Source organism: Cornus florida, unplaced genomic scaffold, assembly GCF_030987335.1.
Source record: "Cornus florida cultivar Cherokee Brave unplaced genomic scaffold, ASM3098733v1 CherokeeBrave_3.0.0_Hap2_Chr04, whole genome shotgun sequence".
NCBI lineage: Eukaryota > Viridiplantae > Streptophyta > Magnoliopsida > Cornales > Cornaceae > Cornus > Cornus florida.
In genome coordinates this window covers 70,896,054-70,918,949 of record NW_026775574.1, presented here as the reverse complement: position 1 = coordinate 70,918,949, position 22,896 = coordinate 70,896,054, and the positions used below count along the sequence as shown (strand labels likewise).

At 37.5% G+C, this 22,896-nt stretch overlaps 1 protein-coding gene and 1 non-coding gene across 2 annotated transcripts; both read right to left on the bottom strand.

Moving 5' to 3' along the window:
* Nucleotides 1-11,304: 11,304 nt before the first annotated feature.
* LOC132305991 (small nucleolar RNA snoR14) lies at nucleotides 11,305-11,393 on the bottom strand. The gene has a single exon (XR_009481788.1). It is a non-coding gene; the product is annotated as a small nucleolar RNA snoR14 (small nucleolar RNA).
* Nucleotides 11,394-13,199: 1,806 nt separating this feature from the next.
* LOC132303488 (uncharacterized) lies at nucleotides 13,200-17,725 on the bottom strand. Its single transcript, XM_059800763.1, has 2 exons — nucleotides 16,526-17,725; nucleotides 13,200-13,452 (listed from the first exon to the last, which is right to left on the bottom strand). The coding sequence occupies exon 1, from the start codon at nucleotides 17,610-17,612 to the stop codon at nucleotides 16,527-16,529; it is 1,086 nt and encodes a 361-aa protein (XP_059656746.1). The 5' UTR covers nucleotides 17,613-17,725; the 3' UTR covers nucleotides 13,200-13,452; nucleotide 16,526.
* Nucleotides 17,726-22,896: the final 5,171 nt, after the last annotated feature.

Genomic DNA, 22,896 nt, shown 5'->3' with positions numbered 1-22,896 from the left:
ATTTTGGTTGGAGATAAAATGATGCCATACTTTTTCAGTTTTTCTGAAAGGCAGAGGAGATGTTTTTTATGCTCCTCTCGTGTTTTAGAGAAAACTAAAATATCATCAATATAAACAACAACAAAATCTTTAAGGTCATTAAAGATCGAATCCATCCAGCGCTGGTAAATCTGAGGCGCTGTATTAAGACCAAAAGGCATAACGGTCCATTGATAATGGCCGTGAGGAGTGCTAAATGCCGTGAGAGGTTTGGACTTCTTTCGCAGCTTTATCTGCCAGAAGCCAGCTTTACAATCAAATTTACTAAAGATTGTTGATCCTCTCGTTTGATTGATGAGAACATCTTTGCGAGGAATAAAATATCCATCAAAAATGAGATGTTCATTAAGCCGTTTATAGTTGATGACCATACGAGCTTTTCCACGTTTAACTTCACTATGGTTTCTAACCATGAAAGCAGGACTGCTGTGTGGGCTGCGTGTGCGTTCAATGAGTTTTTTCTCAAGGAGATCTTGAAGTTGGGCATCAAATTCATCGATGTCGCGGCGTAGATAGATCATGGGTTTAACACGAATAACGACATTGGGATTTTTAAGTTGTAGACGACAAAAACGAGGGCTTCGTTTCCACAAGGTAAGTGGATTTTCAGAGAAGTTTTGACGAAGCGAATTATAGAGCCAATGGATATCTTGTAGTACCAAGGCATCAGATTCTCGTTTGGGTGGAGAGAACTTTTCGTTACAAACGGAGGCTAAATTTTCCTGTATAGGAATTTCAACAACTGTTTGATCTTTTAGTGTTAACGAAATGGTTTTTTCGTTTAATTGTAAAGGAAGGTAACTATAGATAAAGTTACATCCTAAAATGAAATCGCCATGCATGTATGGGAAACACAGGATTTTGGGTATAATGAATTTTTTATCATTAAGCCAGATTGCTACATCCTTGGCCTTAAACTGGATGACGTTTAAAGGTGCTTCAGCGTCAATTCCTTGAACACCAATAGGATGTTTCATTTGTTGCCATTTTTCGGATGGCAGAGCATTGTATCTACAACAACTGGTAGTTGCGCCGGTGTCTATTAAAACACAAAGGCCATATGGTTTATAACCTTTGAAATTGAGAATGCCGTTAACATAAGTATATTTTCGTTTTTTGCCTTGCGAAGGAGCAATCAGAATTTCATCTTTTCCGGTGCGGAAATGGAAGAATTTTGCAGAATTCATCTTGTGTGTGGATCCAGGCAAAAAGGGGGCATCTTGAGGATCGATAGGAGTTTTTCCTTTTTCTGTCCATGTAAAACGACGTCTAGGAGGTATTTCGACGGATTTTCTTGGGGGAAGGAATCTGTCCCACCCAGGATTTCTTTCAGATACAGATCGTTGTAGCTGAGGTGGTTTTGCTTTATTGGTAACATAAAGATTTGAACCAGAAGCATGTATTGTAGTCACAGTGGGTTCTGTGATACGTAACTTGGGAACAGAATTGATGTTATCAAATAGCCAGGTTTTTGGTATTTCAAGATCGGTCCAATTGAGTAGTTTGGGCTCAATTATGGTATCGAATGGTCTTGGCTCGAATAGAGTAACTAGTTTAGAGTCAAGTGTAGGAACTGTGGCAGTTTCGGGTTCTCTAGTGAGTTCATAGAGGACTTTCCACTGGATTCCAAGGCTAGGGGAATCGTAATCCATTTGTAGTTTTGACAACTGGAGTTTAACTTGAAGGACCTTTTCGATGTTTGGGTCCGAAAGGGAAATGAAGTAATTTGGTTTGATTTTAAACCAAATAAGATTGTTAACTAAATTGGATTGAACACCGCCAATTAGTGCATCAACGGGTTTATGAAAACGATTATCCATAAGGAGGGCTATAACAGGTTGATCTGTTCCGCGGCGAAACAGCGAGGTGATCTTGATCTGTACTAGTCCAATATGGATATAACGAGCTAGAGGATTTTGTTGTTTCCATCGATCGATTTTATCCTTGCTGAGGATATTAAAACCACATTGACCATTTGCTGTATAGTCAATTGTTGTATTGCCACTGAATTGTTCTAAAATTCGTTTAGAGAAAATGGCAAATCGGGAAGTTTTGTAGACTTCTTCTTTTTTGATTCGTTGGAGCTTATCGAACTGAATCAATTGTTCGTTAGTGAACTGGACTTCTTCGCCTATGATGTCACTTAGTTTGATGTTAGTGTTTTCTTCAGGAAGGGAAGGAGTAACGTTTATCATGCAGATATGTTCAATATCCGAGGAGTCGTCATCAGTAGTGTTGTGAGAAGAACTAGACGAATTGCTAGAATCAGTATGACTGGAGAGTTCATATAAAATGGCAGAGGGATCGGTGACATCGCTACCATAGACGACACAAAGGTTATCGGTCTGTAGACGTTTAATCATTTTTGAAGCCTTCTTGCCTTTTTGGGGGCAATTAGTGGCATAGTGGCCAGCTTCATTGCAAATATAACATTTGCAGTCCTTTTTGGTTTCCAGGGCTTTGGAGGATTTTTTGGATCCTTTCTTTTTTCCTTTCACAGGTTTTTGAGAAGGAGCTTTGGTAACATATTTCTTGGAAGCTTTCGGACGGCGTCCTTTCCATTGTTTCCAACGAAAATTTTTTCGCTTGGGCCTTTTTGAGGGGGCAGCCCGATAAGGAGCGCAACCAATTTTCCAGGTTTCCTGGAGAATCTTGTCACAACAGCGTTGGCCTTCTGCAGTGCCATTGATCTGGTTTTTAACCTGTTTTTTGGCTTTGGTCTCAAGACATTTTTCGTTAATGAGACGATAGACAAAATTTGTTCGGAAACCGATGTTATCAGCTTTTTGGATACGAACAAGGAAATCGGGATAGCCTTTTGCGGCGAGTTCATCCCAAGGATTTGGAAGTTTGTGAAAGAACTGGGGTAACCAATGTTCTATCGCATTGGGGGGAAGTCGTCGAAAATATTTGGTAAATAGTTTGACGTATTCGGGAAATTGGCAAATATTGCATAATTCGATTTTCGAAAGAGCACATGTTGCATCATCCGTGAGGAGTTGCTCACCGGTATGCCCGACCAATTCTTCTTTAAGGATTTTTACAAAACCGCGTAAAACACCATCGATTTTATCGAAGTTATTTAACAGGGCATCCTTTTGCTGTTTACCTTGAGGAGTTTGATCCCATTGTCGCAGCCAGTCAAGAGCATCGCCTTGGAGGGTTGCTGAGAGGTAATCAAGGAAGCGGGGGCGTTCCCAGGTTCCTTTGTAGTTATTGACTAGAATGGCTAAGGACTGAGCCCATTCGTCGATTGTTTTTAAATGGTCCTTATAAGGAACATGCGTAAGATCAAGATAAGTTCCATTTTGTGAAATGGGAAACTTATTGAGGTCATCCTTTCGTGTCCAGGTGGGGACTGTAGAGGGGACGGTAGAAAAATCATATTTGTATGAAGACGTATAGATTTTTGGTTCAGCAGCTGGTTTAGATTTTTCTTCATCTGTTTTTTGACCGGAACCTGAGACTTCTTCGGCTGGAAGAAAATCTTCGGTAGGGAAATCGCCATAGAAGGATTCGTCAAGAACTGAGTCAGAACGACGTTTTTTTGGCTTTTCTTTTAGAAGGTTTCGCAACTTCTTCGATAGGTGTTTCTGAAGAAGAGGAAGACGGAAGAGGGTCGGCTTCTATAGTTTCATCTAATTCTTCTGAGGAATCAGATTTGTCGGAAAAAGCATATATTTGCTCATCTTCTGACGTGTTTTCTTCGTCAGAGGAACTTGATGACTCATTTGGAGTATAACCAAAGTGAGTGAGAAGATTCTCATTTTGTATAGAGATCTGTCGTATACGAGTGATTATATGAGCGCTTTCGTCAAACGTGAGTTTTGGATCGACGTATAAAGCTTGTAAACAACTGAGCTGATCTATGATGCTATCATAATCATCTCGGCGATAGGAAGATGAAGAGGGTGTTGAGAAAACTTTAATATTTTCAACAGTGTCTTCATGACCGTAGAATAAAGGTTTGACTTTATAACGGGTTGGTTTCTTCACAGAGGGTTTGTCTGTTTCTTCAGACGGGGTATCTTTGGAAGGAAGATCTGAAGCTTGAGATGGAGGATCTGGTGGATCTGGAGGATAAAGATCCGACAGTTTGGCTTTCTGGAGCTTGGCTAAATCAAGAGTCATTTGATTTAGTTGGTCTTGCAAGGTTTTGTCAGGAGGAGTGGAACGAGTGAAAATCTGGGTAAGAGTTTCAAGTTTGTCATTCAGGGAGAGTAATCCCTGTTGAACATCATCAAAAGAGGAAGCCATATGAGTGTTGGTTGCCTCTAAATTATGTTGGAAGTCGATCTTCCAGTCTTTAACCATATCGACAAGAAAGTTGAGTCCTGCACCAACGTGAGGGAATGACACGGGTTCGGTGGTATTAAAGTGAGCGATATGACGATAGTTTTCGTTTTCGATATTTTGACCTGCAAGGTTTCGTATACAGTTTACAGAAGTAGTGTGTGCCATAGTGATTTATTCTGAGATGTTGTAGAAACTGTCCTGGTGCCTAAAACCAAAGGTTCCTGTAGCTTAACAAAGTCACAAGGGTCATGCAGACATTTGACAGATAAGCAAAAACAGGATAATCTGGGCTTTTAACAGTAACTTACATCAAAGAGATATATCATAAGCACAACTTAAAACTGAAAACTTTATTACAGAAAACTTACAGTGGTCCAGAATCGAAGTAGGCTCTGATACCAATTACAATGCGGAAATATGCGGAAATAAAACAGAAACTTTACATGAAGAACCTCAAATGAGGAAAGGAGAAAAGAGAATGAAAAAACAGATGTCCAAAACCATGCTGAGGCTTTGGTTTAAATAGCGTTACAAAAGGTAAACAGTTTCAGAGAAGATAAGACGGAATCTTTTCTTTTACTGTTTGAGAAAGGTGTGTCGGCAGCTTTCACTGTTGATGAATAGTGTGTCGACAACTTTCGGCTACTTTTGCTTTTAGAAAAGTAGACAAGACATTCTTCTGTCGTGTGCTGGATCAGGGTTGCAGTCGAACAGCGAAGAGTGTCGGTTATCCTTCCATGGCATTGATGATATTATGAAGTTCATATTCATCAAGTGAGGGAGGACTGTCAGGTGACTGAGCATCAGCAATGTCCCATTCGAGGTTAAGACGTTCGGCGCCATCTTTTACTCGAAAAGGGATGTCAAGGGGACTGAGGCCAATGATATCTTTTAAGAAATCTTTAGCAGTCTGGACATTGTGTTCACCTTCAGTAGTATCGGCATAATAGCAACGGATGGTGGTGATGAAGAGTCTGCGTCCATCACAACAATAAAAAATAGGCTCCTGGTGGTAATATGATCCATCAAGAACTCGTCTGGCAGTATCTTGTAGGTGTAAGAAACTGTGGATCTCAAAATAATATGGATCTATATGGATCTAAGCTGTCGGCAAGCTCCTTGGAATTTAACAAGTTGGTGCGCGAATATTCGTCATCTCCAGTGTATCGGAGAAACCATATCTGATAAGGTTGGAAGAAGCGAGTTTTTTCGTAACTTCCAATAGAACTAGAAATCCAGAAAGTCAGGTGACGACTGTAGTGCCAGTTTTGACTGATTTTATAAATCATAGACCTGATCATAGCTGGAAAATTCTGGTAGGAGTCATGAGAGGAAAAGGTAAGTTTATTAACTTACCTGATCATAGCTGGAAAATGGATCCAGTAGACTGCTAAAGATTTCTTAAAAGATATCATTGGCCTCAGTCCCCTTGACATCCCTTTTCGAGTAAAAGATGGCGCCGAACGTCTTAACCTCGAATGGGACATTGCTGATGCTCAGTCACCTGACAGTCCTCCCTCACTTGATGAATATGAACTTCATAATATCATCAATGCCATGGAAGGATAACCGACACTCTTCGCTGTTCGACTGCAACCCTGATCCAGCACACGACAGAAGAATGTCTTGTCTACTTTTCTAAAAGCAAAAGTAGCCGAAAGTTGTCGACACACTATTCATCAACAGTGAAAGCTGCCGACACACCTTTCTCAAACAGTAAAAGAAAAGATTCCGTCTTATCTTCTCTGAAACTGTTTACCTTTTGTAACGCTATTTAAACCAAAGCCTCAGCATGGTTTTGGACATCTGTTTTTTCATTCTCTTTTCTCCTTTCCTCATTTGAGGTTCTTCATGTAAAGTTTCTGTTTTATTTCCGCATATTTCCGCATTGTAATTGGTATCAGAGCCTACTTCGATTCTGGACCACTGTAAGTTTTCTGTAATAAAGTTTTCAGTTTTAAGTTGTGCTTATGATATATCTCTTTGATGTAAGTTACTGTTAAAAGCCCAGATTATCCTGTTTTTGCTTATCTGTCAAATGTCTGCATGACCCTTGTGACTTTGTTAAGCTACAGGAACCTTTGGTTTTAGGCACCAGGACAGTTTCTACAACATCTCAGAATAAATCACTATGGCACACACTACTTCTGTAAACTGTATACGAAACCTTGCAGGTCAAAATATCGAAAACGAAAACTATCGTCATATCGCTCACTTTAATACCACCGAACCCGTGTCATTCCCTCACGTTGGTGCAGGACTCAACTTTCTTGTCGATATGGTTACAGACTGGAAGATCGACTTCCAACATAATTTAGAGGCAACCAACACTCATATGGCTTCCTCTTTTGATGATGTTCAACAGGGATTACTCTCCCTGAATGACAAACTTGAAACTCTTACCCAGATTTTCACTCTTTCCACTCCTCCTGACAAAACCTTGCAAGACCAACTAAATCAAATGACTCTTGATTTAGCCAAGCTCCAGAAAGCCAAACTGTCGGATCTTTATCCTCCAGATCCACCAGATCCTCCATCTCAAGCTTCAGATCTTCCTTCCAAAGATACCCCGTCTGAAGAAACAGACAAACCCTCTGTGAAGAAACCAACCCGTTATAAAGTCAAACCTTTATTCTACGGTCATGAAGACACTGTTGAAAATATTAAAGTTTTCTCAACACCCTCTTCATCTTCCTATCGCCGAGATGATTATGATAGCATCATAGATCAGCTTAGTTGTTTACAAGCTTTATACGTCGATCCAAAACTCACGTTTGACGAAAGCGCTCATATAATCACTCGTATACGACAGATCTCTATACAAAATGAGAATCTTCTCACTCACTTTGGTTATACTCCAAATGAGTCATCAAGTTCCTCTGACGAAGAAAACACGTCAGAAGATGAGCAAATATATGCTTTTTCCGACAAATCTGATTCCTCAGAAGAATTAGATGAAACTATAGAAGCCGACCCTCTTCCGTCTTCCTCTTCTTCAGAAACACCTATTGAAGAAGTTGCGAAACCTTCTAAAGGAAAAGCCAAAAAACGTCGTTCTGACTCAGTTCTTGACGAATCCTTCTATGGCGATTTCCCTACCGAAGATTTTCTTCCAGCCGAAGAAGTCTCAGGTTCCGGTCAAAAAACAGATGAAGAAAAATCTAAACCAGCTGCTGAACCAAAAATCTATACGTCTTCATACAAATATGATTTTTCTACCGTCCCCTCTACAGTCCCCACCTGGACACGAAAGGATGACCTCAATAAGTTTCCCATTTCACAAAATGGAACTTATCTTGATCTTACGCATGTTCCTTATAAGGACCATTTAAAAACAATCGACGAATGGGCTCAGTCCTTAGCCATTCTAGTCAATAACTACAAAGGAACCTGGGAACGCCCCCGCTTCCTTGATTACCTCTCAGCAACCCTCCAAGGCGATGCTCTTGACTGGCTGCGACAATGGGATCAAACTCCTCAAGGTAAACAGCAAAAGGATGCCCTGTTAAATAACTTCGATAAAATCGATGGTGTTTTACGCGGTTTTGTAAAAATCCTTAAAGAAGAATTGGTCGGGCATACCGGTGAGCAACTCCTCACGGATGATGCAACATGTGCTCTTTCGAAAATCGAATTATGCAATATTTGCCAATTTCCCGAATACGTCAAACTATTTACCAAATATTTTCGACGACTTCCCCCCAATGCGATAGAACATTGGTTACCCCAGTTCTTTCACAAACTTCCAAATCCTTGGGATGAACTCGCCGCAAAAGGCTATCCCGATTTCCTTGTTCGTATCCAAAAAGCTGATAACATCGGTTTCCGAACAAATTTTGTCTATCGTCTCATTAACGAAAAATGTCTTGAGACCAAAGCCAAAAAACAGGTTAAAAACCAGATCAATGGCACTGCAGAAGGCCAACGCTGTTGTGACAAGATTCTCCAGGAAACCTGGAAAATTGGTTGCACTCCTTATCGGGCTGCCCCCTCAAAAAGGCCCAAGCGAAAAAATTTTCGTTGGAAACAATGGAAAGGACGCCGTCCGAAAGCTTCCAAGAAATATGTTACCAAAGCTCCTTCTCAAAAACCTGTGAAAGGAAAAAAGAAAGGATCCAAAAAATCCTCCAAAGCCCTGGAAACCAAAAAGGACTGCAAATGTTATATTTGCAATGAAGCTGGCCACTATGCCACTAATTGCCCCCAAAAAGGCAAGAAGGCTTCAAAAATGATTAAACGTCTACAGACCGATAACCTTTGTGTCGTCTATGGTAGCGATGTCACCGATCCCTCTGCCATTTTATATGAACTCTCCAGTCATACTGATTCTAGCAATTCGTCTAGTTCTTCTCACAACACTACTGATGACGACTCCTCGGATATTGAACATATCTGCATGATAAACGTTACTCCTTCCCTTCCTGAAGAAAACACTAACATCAAACTAAGTGACATCATAGGCGAAGAAGTCCAGTTCACTAACGAACAATTGATTCAGTTCGATAAGCTCCAACGAATCAAAAAAGAAGAAGTCTACAAAACTTCCCGATTTGCCATTTTCTCTAAACGAATTTTAGAACAATTCAGTGGCAATACAACAATTGACTATACAGCAAATGGTCAATGTGGTTTTAATATCCTCAGCAAGGATAAAATCGATCGATGGAAACAACAAAATCCTCTAGCTCGTTATATCCATATTGGACTAGTACAGATCAAGATCACCTCGCTGTTTCGCCGCGGAACAGATCAACCTGTTATAGCCCTCCTTATGGATAATCGTTTTCATAAACCCGTTGATGCACTAATTGGCGGTGTTCAATCCAATTTAGTTAACAATCTTATTTGGTTTAAAATCAAACCAAATTACTTCATTTCCCTTTCGGACCCAAACATCGAAAAGGTCCTTCAAGTTAAACTCCAGTTGTCAAAACTACAAATGGATTACGATTCCCCTAGCCTTGGAATCCAGTGGAAAGTCCTCTATGAACTCACTAGAGAACCCGAAACTGCCACAGTTCCTACACTTGACTCTAAACTAGTTACTCTATTCGAGCCAAGACCATTCGATACCATAATTGAGCCCAAACTACTCAATTGGACCGATCTTGAAATACCAAAAACCTGGCTATTTGATAACATCAATTCTGTTCCCAAGTTACGTATCACAGAACCCACTGTGACTACAATACATGCTTCTGGTTCAAATCTTTATGTTACCAATAAAGCAAAACCACCTCAGCTACAACGATCTGTATCTGAAAGAAATCCTGGGTGGGACAGATTCCTTCCCCCAAGAAAATCCGTCGAAATACCTCCTAGACGTCGTTTTACATGGACAGAAAAAGGAAAAACTCCTATCGATCCTCAAGATGCCCCCTTTTTGCCTGGATCCACACACAAGATGAATTCTGCAAAATTCTTCCATTTCCGCACCGGAAAAGATGAAATTCTGATTGCTCCTTCGCAAGGCAAAAAACGAAAATATACTTATGTTAACGGCATTCTCAATTTCAAAGGTTATAAACCATATGGCCTTTGTGTTTTAATAGACACCGGCGCAACTACCAGTTGTTGTAGATACAATGCTCTGCCATCCGAAAAATGGCAACAAATGAAACATCCTATTGGTGTTCAAGGAATTGACGCTGAAGCACCTTTAAACGTCATCCAGTTTAAGGCCAAGGATGTAGCAATCTGGCTTAATGATAAAAAATTCATTATACCCAAAATCCTGTGTTTCCCATACATGCATGGCGATTTCATTTTAGGATGTAACTTTATCTATAGTTACCTTCCTTTACAATTAAACGAAAAAACCATTTCGTTAACACTAAAAGATCAAACAGTTGTTGAAATTCCTATACAGGAAAATTTAGCCTCCGTTTGTAACGAAAAGTTCTCTCCACCCAAACGAGAATCTGATGCCTTGGTACTACAAGATATCCATTGGCTCTATAATTCGCTTCGTCAAAACTTCTCTGAAAATCCACTTACCTTGTGGAAACGAAGCCCTCGTTTTTGTCGTCTACAACTTAAAAATCCCAATGTCGTTATTCGTGTTAAACCCATGATCTATCTACGCCGCGACATCGATGAATTTGATGCCCAACTTCAAGATCTCCTTGAGAAAAAACTCATTGAACGCACACGCAGCCCACACAGCAGTCCTGCTTTCATGGTTAGAAACCATAGTGAAGTTAAACGTGGAAAAGCTCGTATGGTCATCAACTATAAACGGCTTAATGAACATCTCATTTTTGATGGATATTTTATTCCTCGCAAAGATGTTCTCATCAATCAAACGAGAGGATCAACAATCTTTAGTAAATTTGATTGTAAAGCTGGCTTCTGGCAGATAAAGCTGCGAAAGAAGTCCAAACCTCTCACGGCATTTAGCACTCCTCACGGCCATTATCAATGGACCGTTATGCCTTTTGGTCTTAATACAGCGCCTCAGATTTACCAGAGCTGGATGGATTCGATCTTTAATGACCTTAAAGATTTTGTTGTTGTTTATATTGATGATATTTTAGTTTTCTCTAAAACACGAGAGGAGCATAAAAAACATCTCCTCTGCCTTAGGTTTTAACAAAGGGCAATTCTACGTAGACCTAAACCTGGAATGGATTGAAAAAAATTCCTAAGAGTTATTTTTTAAAACTATCTAACAAAGAGGCAATAATAAAAATTAAAATGATTTTGCAAACAGAAACATTCAGATGCAAATTACCCATTTGTTACGAGATTCTTCATATGCCCATACTCACACATAGATACATATATAGATACACACATACAAAGATTTGAGTTTGTGTTTGACGAATTGTTTGATTGAATCTTATAAGCCCATGAAAACGAAAACAACATAAACTCAGTTATCTATAGATACCTATATATAGATATACACATACAAAGATTTGAATTGGCGTGGAGAATTGTGTGTGTGTTGGATCGAAGAGAATAGAGACGATCAGAACCTGTCGGGATTCACGACTAACATCATACAGTAGTATGTCAGTGGATTGACAGACCAATGAATTTCTTCGTCACCTCGTCTCTTTCCTCCCTAATTTCAGAAGGGCTTGTATTCAGAAGAAAACCCTAATTTTTTTTTTACAGGAAAACCCTAATATTGCTAGCAAAAATAAAATAAGAGACTTGAACTTTAGAGGTATATTAGAATAATAGTAGGTGAAATTTATGCTCAAAACTACTTAAAGACTGAACTTTAGACTTGTCTATCCAATAGTCAAGATAAGAAACCCTAATTTGTGCTCAGAACTTCTGAGAAATGCATGACTTAAATGCGTCGGGGTGTGTGTGTGTGAGTGTGTGTGAGAGAGAGAGAGAGAGAGAGAGAGTAAAGCAGGACTGTGTGCGTGGAGTATTTATAGAAACGCACGAGTGACAAACCCTAATTTGAGCCATCTGATAACGTTGACGGCGCAAAGAGACCTAACTTGTTTTCAGATTTATTCTTATTTATTACTAATTTATTATAAAAACAAGTCACAAACGCACAGATTTAGGCTTGTAAAATATTTACGAGGAAAATAAAAATAAAAATTTAACAAAAATAACTCATTTATTAATTTTTGACAAGTTATTTTATATGTTCTGCCGTCAACTTCCTTTACCAAATATCGACAAAATAAAAATAAAAAAATATTTTAGCATAAAAAGAAAAATATTTTCTAAAAAAAATATTCTTATGAATGAAAATAAATAAATAAATAAATAAATATTTATTTTCATTCACAAGAGATTTACACATCCATTTATTTATTATTCATTTGTTTCAAGTGCCTCCAATTTTATTTGGACTTTTGTTTTCATATTTATAATCTAAGGTAATAGGAAAAGGAAAAAGAAAACAATTGTTACTCTCTTTTTTTTTTTTTTTTTTTTGCCGGACAAATTACTCAAGGAAAATAATTATTTAAAAAAAAAAATGGAGATAGAGAAATTAAACTTGGAAAATTAATTTTTAAGTTTTTCTCCCTTTTGGGCAAAGTTATTTTTCAAGCCCGCCAAAGAATTTGTGAACTAGGTGTTTCAATTTAACAATAATTTCCAATCAGCGTGTATAAGTAAAATTTTGATGGATTTAGTTTTTTTATAATGTCAAAAAATTGAAAGAGAGAATTGAGTTGAAATATCTCTAGAGTCTTTCAAGAAAAAATGTGATCATTTCACTTGGCCATTGTTTGAATTTAAATCTCTAAAGAGGAGCATGAATTCAAATTTCATTGTTGGATTAAAGAAAATTGGTGTTTGTTTTCAGTCATTTATTAAATGGTAAATCACTACAATTGACATAGAATACACACAAAGAAAATTCAACATTTAAAAACCATAAAAATATATGCAAATAAGATATGCTTTTGTTATCTGCATTTTGTTCAGAGAGGGTGTAATAGATTAGTTGATACTTCATTAAGATATGCTTTTAGGTTGAAGAGGGGCCCTGATATTATAGACTTCATTGTTAGAATATGCTATGCTTGATTCTAATAACAAAGGCCTTGAGATGATCAAGTGATATAGCAATTATTTGCATGCATGCATGTATGCATGTGTGTGTGTGTGTGTGTGTGTGTTTTTTTTCTAATTTGTAATTTGTGTGTGTATTTTTTCTAATTTGTAATTTGCTTTGTCCAGACAAATAATGCACGCACCCACACCCACACATTTGGATGTTGAGAGTCGAATCCACAACCTTCAATCTTGGGCGCTAGAAGAGATACTGCTCTCAACCTTCCATCCTGGGCGGTAGAAGAGGTACCACTGGGTTGCAACTGTGGTCTGTCTTTTGCTTGAATTTCAATAAATTTGTGTGTCGTGTAAAAAATAAAAGAAACTAGCAATAATTTGACCAATTCATTAAATTTGCCTCTCAATATTAATTAAGTTCATGGTTTAAAAGCTTAATGCCAGAGAGTTACTACAATTGATATCTAGGAGGACTTTGAAAGAACACTCAACAAAACTATACTCTATATATATGATTGCTACCTTTGGAGCTAAAGCTGGATCCTTCCCTCAATGGTAGTTTCTCAAGCCAACTTCAGGTTGTTGCGGTAACGTTCTCGGTGGAATGTAAACCCGGCCAACCTGCTCTTACAAAGCCACCATCAAAGGGATGGGACAAAGTCAGAAGAGCTACACAAAAGACCATAATCAACAAAATTCAACATGAACTGCAGAAAAAAGATATGTAGTTATACTGCTGTGATTTTCAGAGAGTGGAAGTAATAATTCACCAAATGCCAAAAGATTAAACCATCCATGCAAAAAACACACCAATTGCCAAGTTTTCTCACAGAAAATCAAGATTGAACGATCCTTTCATCAGGCAACCACAATTATAAACCGCATTAAGCAGGTTGGGTGGTTTTACTTAAACAAGTCTCCTGAAGGCAAATGTTGGAGTGTTCTCACTAATGGTAAAAGGGGGGATTTGAATGTGGGAATTGTTCTAATTTTACCTGAGATTCGTATTAGCTCCCCCCAATCGTCTTTCTCCCGAGAAGAAAGAAAATATAGGCAATCTATCTTTTCAGAACTATCGCCCCAATAAAAAAATTATTCTTTGCGGTAGGCCCTGTTCCTAGTCAGAAATATAGTGAAATCACATTTCCTATTCTTTCCCAGACACCACTAAAAAGAAAGATGTTCACTTCTTAAAATATCCTATATAAGTAAGTAAGCAGAAACAAGGAAGCTGTTATGCCAGCTCTCTGCAATTCAGTGATCACATTGATTGTCCACTCGAGCTTCTTTGATTCTCTTTTAAATGCTTCCTCCTCCCAAACAGGTCTCAATAGGCAATAACTTCTTATGACAATAATTGCAGTGGTCTGACAAAGGTCTTAAGCTGGCCATCAGCTATCTAATACAACCTTCCTCTTTTGTGCTTCTTTTTCAAGCACATTGCTAGTATAGTTAGAAATTTAAGGCATCTATCAGGTTCTATTTCACAATGAAGGGTTATACAATATGCTCTAAAATTTTTTGAAGTAACTCAAACAATCTTGACAACATAAGCTTTTTCACTCATGTGCATCAAAATCAATTAAGGTCTAACACATTTAATTGCAACAGTCTTTATGAATGTCATTTGATTTTACTCTGTGTGCATCAAAATCAATAAAGATTTAAAGTATTAAATTGCAAGTCTGCCAAAATTTATAGCATACGATAGCTGAACCGTTTTCTAAGCCAATGAACCCACGACGATTATCGAATTTTGAACTAAACTTTTGCCTGAACAGGAAAGGAGCATAACTTCAGCTTCAAAACTCACATCACATGCATCAAGAAATCCCAAGACCTAGCCTTTTAAATAATGGACTAGTCATATTGGCATTGCATGAAGAAACTAAGGGCATGCCAAAACGGTTAACTAATTATCCATTTATAACAAGGAAAACAAAATTATAAAATGGTGTAGCTTCTTTAGGTCAACAATGTTAGGGGAAACCAAATTTTTTACAATTTTTTTTTTTACCTAGTTGGGACTCACACACACTGCCTCCACTGAAGTTGGAACCCCTGACCTCCCTTTGGGAAGTAGGAGTCTTATAAATTTTTTACAATCCCAACCATTGGAAAGCTATTAAGGATACTTTCCAATAATTGGCTTTTTTTAATACTAATATTTGTTAATAATATTAGTGGGAATTACAAAAATAAAAACATATTAAAATAAACAAAATCTGCCATAAAAGAAAATGCTGTAACTTAAGCTTGAAAAGTTAGACTAAAAAACAAACTTCACAGCATAAATTAACTTAACAAACAACATTGCAGTTGTACCCTTGTGGGTAAGAGAAACTGAACCTCTTGCAGAGACCCACACAATGGGTGTTTAAGAATGACCAAAATCTGAAATTTCCACTGACATACAAACCAAACTACAAGTTCTGTCTCAATAAATGAATAATTTTAAGAGGTCTAAACTGTACTGGAAGACTGGAGCACTAGGCATGCTAATTCTGCATTGCACGATATAACCAAAAAAATTGCACTTAAAATAATAATAATAATAATAATAATATCACTTTTATGTCCATTTATATGCAGATGAAGTATTCGAAACTCACATAAATTACATAAAATTTCAACATTGATGCAGAGGGAAACAAATAATATTTATCGTTATACTGCTTTTATTTCATGATGGAGTAAGAGTATTTCACAAACCAAGTCTAAACTGTCCACATAAAAACACTTCAATCACCTAGTTTTCTCACCAAGTACGGACGTATTTAAACAATCTTCTCATCAGAAAACCCCTTCTAAATATAGAACTCGTAAAGATAGTTTAAATTAAAATGTGGTAAATTTACTGAAGCAGAAGAGGCAGATGCCGCAGGCTTTGTAATCATTTTTTAAGTCAATAACATGTACATGTGGTGTCACTAATTTAATTTGTTTCCCCAAAAATGAAAATTATCAAATTTTAACTAAAGCTTTGCCTAAACAGGGGAGAAGCATAGAGCTTTGGCTTCAAAAATTACATCTCACGTTTCTAGATATCCTAACATCTTACCTTTAGAAAATTGAAACGTCAAACATTGAGTTAAAAACATGAGGGCATGCCAGATAGAGCTAAGTATCCATCTAGGCAGTAAGGAAAAAAAAGCATAGAAGAAGTTGACTTGCTTCTTTAAGTCAATAAATTGTAGGAGAAACCAAATTTGTACACTAGAATCCCCCAAAACATCAGCAACTCGTTAAGGATATTCTGCAATATTTGAGCTACGTTGGCAATATTTGTTAATGATAGTCTCAATCTATAAAATAACATCACATTAAAACATACAAAATATGTAATCAAAGAAAGAGAATGCAAACTAAGTTAGAGAAGGTAGACAAACAAGCAAAGCTTCCCAGTACAAATTTTATTATCCATAGAACATTGCAGTTATAGGAAAGAGAAACAGAACCTTTAGCAGTGACCCTCAAAATACGTATTTAGTTACAAAAAAGTAGATTTCTGAAGATTTGCAGACCAAATCACAAGGTTTCTCCCAATAACCTAAAAATGCTGCAATACAAGGCATGCTAGTTCTATACTAGCATGAGATAGCTAGGCCAATTGCACTAAAAAGATATATAAAACTCAATTCTTATGTACATTCATTTGCAGACAGAGTAAATCCAAACGCAAATAAATTCGAACCTCATAAAGAGGAAGCAGCCTTAATAGCTCTCTCCAATTCACTCTCCACATCGGCTGCTCGGTTCACAGTCTTCTTCGACTCTTTTCGCCCATTGTCTTTCCCACCATTCTTGTTCCTCCACTGCTCAAATCCACCTGAATTCTCGACCACTGGTGGCGCACTCTTTCCAACACCATCACTACCGTGGCTATAATTCCTCACAGATTGCCCCAATTTCATTTCCTCCAACCTATGTTTCATCTCTCTGTTTTCTTTCTGCAAAGCATCCAATTCACTTCTCATCCAAAAACACATCCCCTTCAACACCTTCATATCATCTACATTGCTCTCATTTCTCTTCACACTAATCTCTTTCACTTCCTTTACCTCATCTACCCTTTCAATCCCAACCTTATTCACACTCAAGAAAGGCAGTTGTTTCCCAAAATCAGCTGGAAAATTGACTCCCCACCGGAAATTCACAGCCACCCGCTTTGTCACCGGCAGTTCCGTCCTTGCCCTGACAGCAATTCCCGACAAAATTGAATCTTTCCCACTACAAGACTCCATTGTCAAGTGACTCAAGTCCTTCCAAACCGTTGACCTCTCTAATGGCACAAACCCAAACGAATTGGCCTCACCATTGGCTTTAGGGTTAGGGTTTGTGGCAGAATAGGTAGTTTTGCATAGCGAGAAATTGCCAAACTGCGGCTTGAATTGGAGAGAGAAGATAGGGTTAGGGTTAGGGTTTTGAGGTGAAAAAGTGCAGTGGGCGGAGATGACAAGAGGAGAGTTGTTTGGGGAGCCAAAGAAGCTGACGCCGGACTTGAGGGTGAGAATTAAAGGTGGAGTGGCGGAGGCCACGGCGGTTTTGGTGGTGGAGGTAGGGGCGTAGGAGAGTTTGACGGAGGGTCCGGTGGGGAAATTGGTGGAGAGAGAGAAGGAGACGTCGGAGGGATCGGTGGCGGTGACAGCGGAGAGGAACGGGAAGCCGAAGACTGAAATGGGGATTTTGGCTCGGATGAGGAGAGGGTTTTGGTGGTGGTTGTGAAGGAGGTGAGGTTGGGCATTCTTGTGCTGATCTTGAACTTTCAGCGAAAGCTTCATCTTTCTCTCTCTAGGTTTTCTCTATCTCTCTCTCTCTCTCTCTAGAGCTTCTCTCTCTGGAGTCTGGACTCAGTCTCACAGTGAACTCTGTGGTCCGCGCGATGAGAGAATGAAGCTGCAGGGAGCCTTTCGATTGGATCATTCGATTGGAAGCCCACAATAGTTTTTTTTTTAATTATTTTTTTAAAACAATTTAAAATAATAATAAAAATTGGATAAAATACACCCACCTCATAAAAAAATATATATAAATAAATAAAAGAAAAATAATATAATTTACCACGACTTTATGCTACGTTTGGTGTGGAAGAATTAAATAGAATGGAATGCTCATTCCAACCATTCATTTGTTTGGTGGGCAGGAATTGAATAGAATTGAATGACCATTATATTGGAATGAAAATTCATTCTATTACTAAACTTATGAAATGGTCATTTCATTCTATAGTAAGATTAAATATTTTTGTAATATTCCCAATAAGCCCTTCATCACATTCTAATAAAGCAAAAATCTGTCGTATAGACAAAAAAATATTTCACATTCTATTTTTCAACTTCTTTATTAGACGTGGTAAAGGTCTTTCACATTCCCTCTCTTCTGAATATACCCAGGGGTGCCATTGATAAAAAGTTGCAGCATCTTCAACCAAATTGTAGGTATTAATCTCTTTATCTTCTGAGTATATCACTTTTTTTTTTTTTTTTTTTGTATCTTTGTGTTGAAACATTTGTTTGATTCTCCATTTTTCTCTCTTCGAACATTTATATATGGAGCAATGATAATATAAAATAAAAATTAACAATCATTTGGAGTAAAAAATAATATTTTATTTTATTTTAAGGTTTTTCTTTATTTTTTTCAATGGCAGTATTGGGCATCTTATAACGTTCCATAATTCATCGTCATAATATTAATTTGATTAATTTTATTAAAAAGTAATGTAAACCATTGAAAATGGTATTTTGGAGAAAAATCATTCCATTCCAGATTTAATGATGGTCAACCAAACAATAGAATGGTAATAATCATTTTATTCCATAACGATTCACCGTATTACACTAAATAATGGAAAAATATTAGCATTCCATTTCATTCTCATTTTTAATCTATTCCAAGCTGCATTCCATTCCATTCTTGTACACCAAACGTAACCTTAATGTTCTAACTTAAAAGTAACAAACATAAAAATCAAAAATCAAAAAAAATGATTGAATTGACAACATGTCTCTATTTGCGACTCAGGAGGGTTCAGCGAGGCTTGCAGCTCTCCCGAGGGCGAAGGTTGCCTTTCTCCCCCATTCGATGTCTCTTTCTTCACAAACGAGTCCCATTCCATTACTTGTTCCTCCATTGCATGTGTTTCTCGAGGACGTAGGGGCTCTTGCACTCCCGAAAGAGAAGCCTGGGTTACCTCTGCATTTTCATCATGCCCTGGCACCTCTCGAGAGGACACTTCCACATTCTCTCCCCTAAGTGCCTCGGTAAAGTCCTCACCCAAATGATCTAACACCTCGAGAGCTGGGGACTTAGACCCACCATTCTTGTAATACCCCTAATTTTAAAAGGACAGTTATGGAATTTAATTTAATTATTTGTGTGTATTTTTAATAAATTAGTTGTTTAATTACTTGTATTATTGGACTTAATTGATTATGTGCTTGTTTGTCTTTTTATTTAAATTACTTGTTGATTTATTTTATTTTATTTAATTATGTTTTTATTTTCTTTAATTAAATTAATTGTTTTAAATTGTTTAATGGTGTAATTGTATTATTTATTTTGTTTATATGCATTATTTGATTAAATTAGTTTTATTAACGGTTTTAACTGTATAAAATAATTATTAGGTTTTTATGTTTTATCACGTTGTGAGTTTTAGCCGACTTATAGTTGGTTTAGGTTTTGATTAGGTTTTCAAGTAAAGCCTATAAATACGTTAGTATACGTCTGTATAAGGGTTACAAACAAACCATATTCACGTATTGAGGCAGAGAGAAACAGAGAGTAAATTAGAGAGAAACAGAGAGTGAACCTTGAGAGATTTACAAAGAGGTTCAAGGAGAAAGGAACATGTTTGCTTCTGGGTTTAACCAAGAGTACCGGAGGGGTAGAACGACAGTCTAGAACGTTGATGGAAAACTCAGAGACGGTGGTTTAGAGTTTCAAAATCTGAAACTAAAGGCAAGTCTCTGTTCTACTCTTTCCCTTAAATCTGTGTTCTGTGCATGCCTAACTAGACTCCAGGGGTTTAACGAATACTAAAATTGAGTAATTATGCATGCTTAATTGGACTAAAACAGAGGGTGTATAATTTTGTTTTCATATTCCTGTTTTGAATGATTCTGGAAATTCTTGATGCACAATTGATGTTTAAGTTTAATCTTTGCATGTTAAAACATCTAAAATAATTTAGTATGGATATATGGGACTTAGGTTGAAGCTTAAAGGCTTTAACTATGGAGTTTTAGGGTTTACAGAGGCTGAACAGACGAAGAAGACGACTTCAGCACCAACTCAGCCGACTAAGTTGGGAACTTAGCTTGCTAAGTTGGCAACTTAGCCTACTGAGTTGGACCGCGACCTGGATTTTGGTTTTAATTGCCCAAAATTATTTCTAAACCTATTTTAATTCATCTAAATGGGTTTAATGGACTTAAGAAGATCCCAGAATGCATTTTATATCTATATATGCTAAGAAGGTGGATGGTTTGGAAATTAAATAACTTATATGTTGTTTAGATTGGATGGACGGGTAAATTTAATTGCTCTGACAATTGAAATTAATGTTTTAACGGATTAAACAATGTTCATGAAACGTTGTATTTGTTTATCTGAGATGTATGTTAGTGACTTGGAGGGTAAGTTAGCTGCATGCTATTTAAATTGCAATATTGCTTAAATAAATGCAATACTTATCTGTATAATGTGTATCATATTATCTGTGGATTAAATTGATGTATCATTTTTATATTGCAACATTTATTGGACTGGATGGTTTAATTTTGTATCATAATATTTCTGGTTTGATTGATGTGTTATTATTTTGTTGCATCATTTGTTGGACTGGATGGATTAATGCACCGGTATAGGACGGTGGCATTTTAGGGACGGATTAACCAAAGAAGTTAAATCCTACCTAATCTGGATTGAGATATGGATTAACCATAAAGGTTAAATCCATCTCCTACTTGTGTCATGTCAATAAAATAATTATATGACCTACTTTGGTTTCTGGATGGATTGTTATATATATATCAGACCACTATACTAGATGGATGATATTTTGTATTAGGAGTATACGGACTTTATATATTTATGATATGGTGCCATAGTATAAGCTTGAGTCTCAGAACCATGGTTATGGTGCGTATATCGCCTATGATGGATAACTGGACATAGGTGTTGTTCCTTGGTAGGTCTAGGTACTCATACCCACCTTTGGGTGCATTTTCGCATGTCGCTTTCTATTCAGGTTGAGATAGACTCATTGGACTAACGAGCGTCCTATAGTGTGTAATATATACATATATGGACTACTCTAGATATTGTTAAGTTATCTAGGATGTATCTGCGTATCGGATTTCTGTATGGATCGTAGTAGGATAGGACTTGCATGTAGGCCTGACCCACTCTCTTATTTTTCAGGTATTTGTCAGTTCCAGGGTAGAGCTTGGACGTGCAGAGCAGATACAGACACTCATTCCTCCGATTACGTAGGATTGCTTTCTATGTTTAGTTTTAAATTCTACTTCAGTTGTTTTAGTTTTAGTTTGGGATTTTATTAAGAGGTCCACTGGATGGATTCCCGAGTTATATAGATTGGAGGTTCTGGAAAGTTTGGTTTTAATGATTAACGATTGAGGATTTTATTATTTAGTATTCATTCAGCGTTATTATTTATTTCTTGTTAATTCATTTTGTAATCTGTGTTCATTTTAAATATTAATTATTTGATATTCCCTCGAGTTTGGGCCTGGGCCTGATCAACCCATGTCTCGGATCCGAGGGGTATCACAGTTGGTATCAGAGCACTCCAGGTTCAAGTGTCTCTAGGATTCTATCCTATAAGACTTACGCGTAGCATTCTCTATTGTTTAGAGCTTAAGTTTAGGATTTATTGTATTCTTTTACGGTTCAATTAGAAGGTACTGATGTCAATTTTATTCTGTAATTTCAGAATGTTTGGCACTAGGAAAAGGATGTGGTCCACGATGAAAGCAAAGAAGGACCCAAGGAAGAAAAAGGTTACTCCGACGATTCCCCTGTGAAGGCCCACCAAGAAGGCAGAATTGGAGACCAAGAAATTGGTTCCAATAGGAGTTGCTTCGGAGTGTAAAGCAAGGAAGGTTTCGGGTGTGCGAGATTAGCCACCATACTGTGGACCTAACACAACTTCGGTGGTGCTCGAAGCTAAGCCAAGTGGAGAGGAAAACTCCGAAGAAGATCCAGATGGAGGAGATACCGAAGCATCCAAGATGAAAAGTACCGACGTTCAAGGATAAATGCTCTTTTAATAGTATTATGATTTTCATTACTAATTGGAGTGGAAGTATTATTTAAAGAATAGTACTGTTTTAAATTACATACACTAGTAGTATGTAATGAATAAATGACAATTATTCTTTTGGAGGTATCGATTTAAAGGAGTTCGTAATAAAATAAACTAGTGGTTTTGGCTATCTCTTTTATGTTTATGATCTTATTGTTGTGATATATACATGAATGGTTTTATTAAACTATATTGGAATATGTGTGTTGCGATAATGAAGGAATGTCACAGTGGAGTGATTTGTATTTGAGTAAGCAAACAAAGCTTTGCTTATATGTTAGTTGTGTTGAGATGGGACAATTACCAACGAGTTGTAAAAGTAACTTGTGGGAATTAATTTGGTAAGATGGATTATAGATGAGATAGTTTAGTACCTTATAGGTGGTTGCCATACTTGTGGAGAGTATGGTCATACTTCTAGGCAGTGTCCTAGAGCAAGACAGGGATAAGGACAGGGACAGGGACAACATGTGCAGCAGGGGCAAAGGGCGCCAGTGCCTTTACCAGTTCCACAGGTTCCACGGATTCAAGGACAGACATATCCGGCTTTACCAGCACCGCCGTAGCTTTAGGGACAGGCACAGCAGCAGCTACATTATGGCAGGGTGTATAACCCCATGCCACAGGATATGCAGGTACCTCAGGCTGTTGAGGGTAAGTTTCCTATTCATGGTTTACATGGGCGTGTTTTATTTGATACGGGTGCTACATACTCATTTATAGCTAAATCTTTT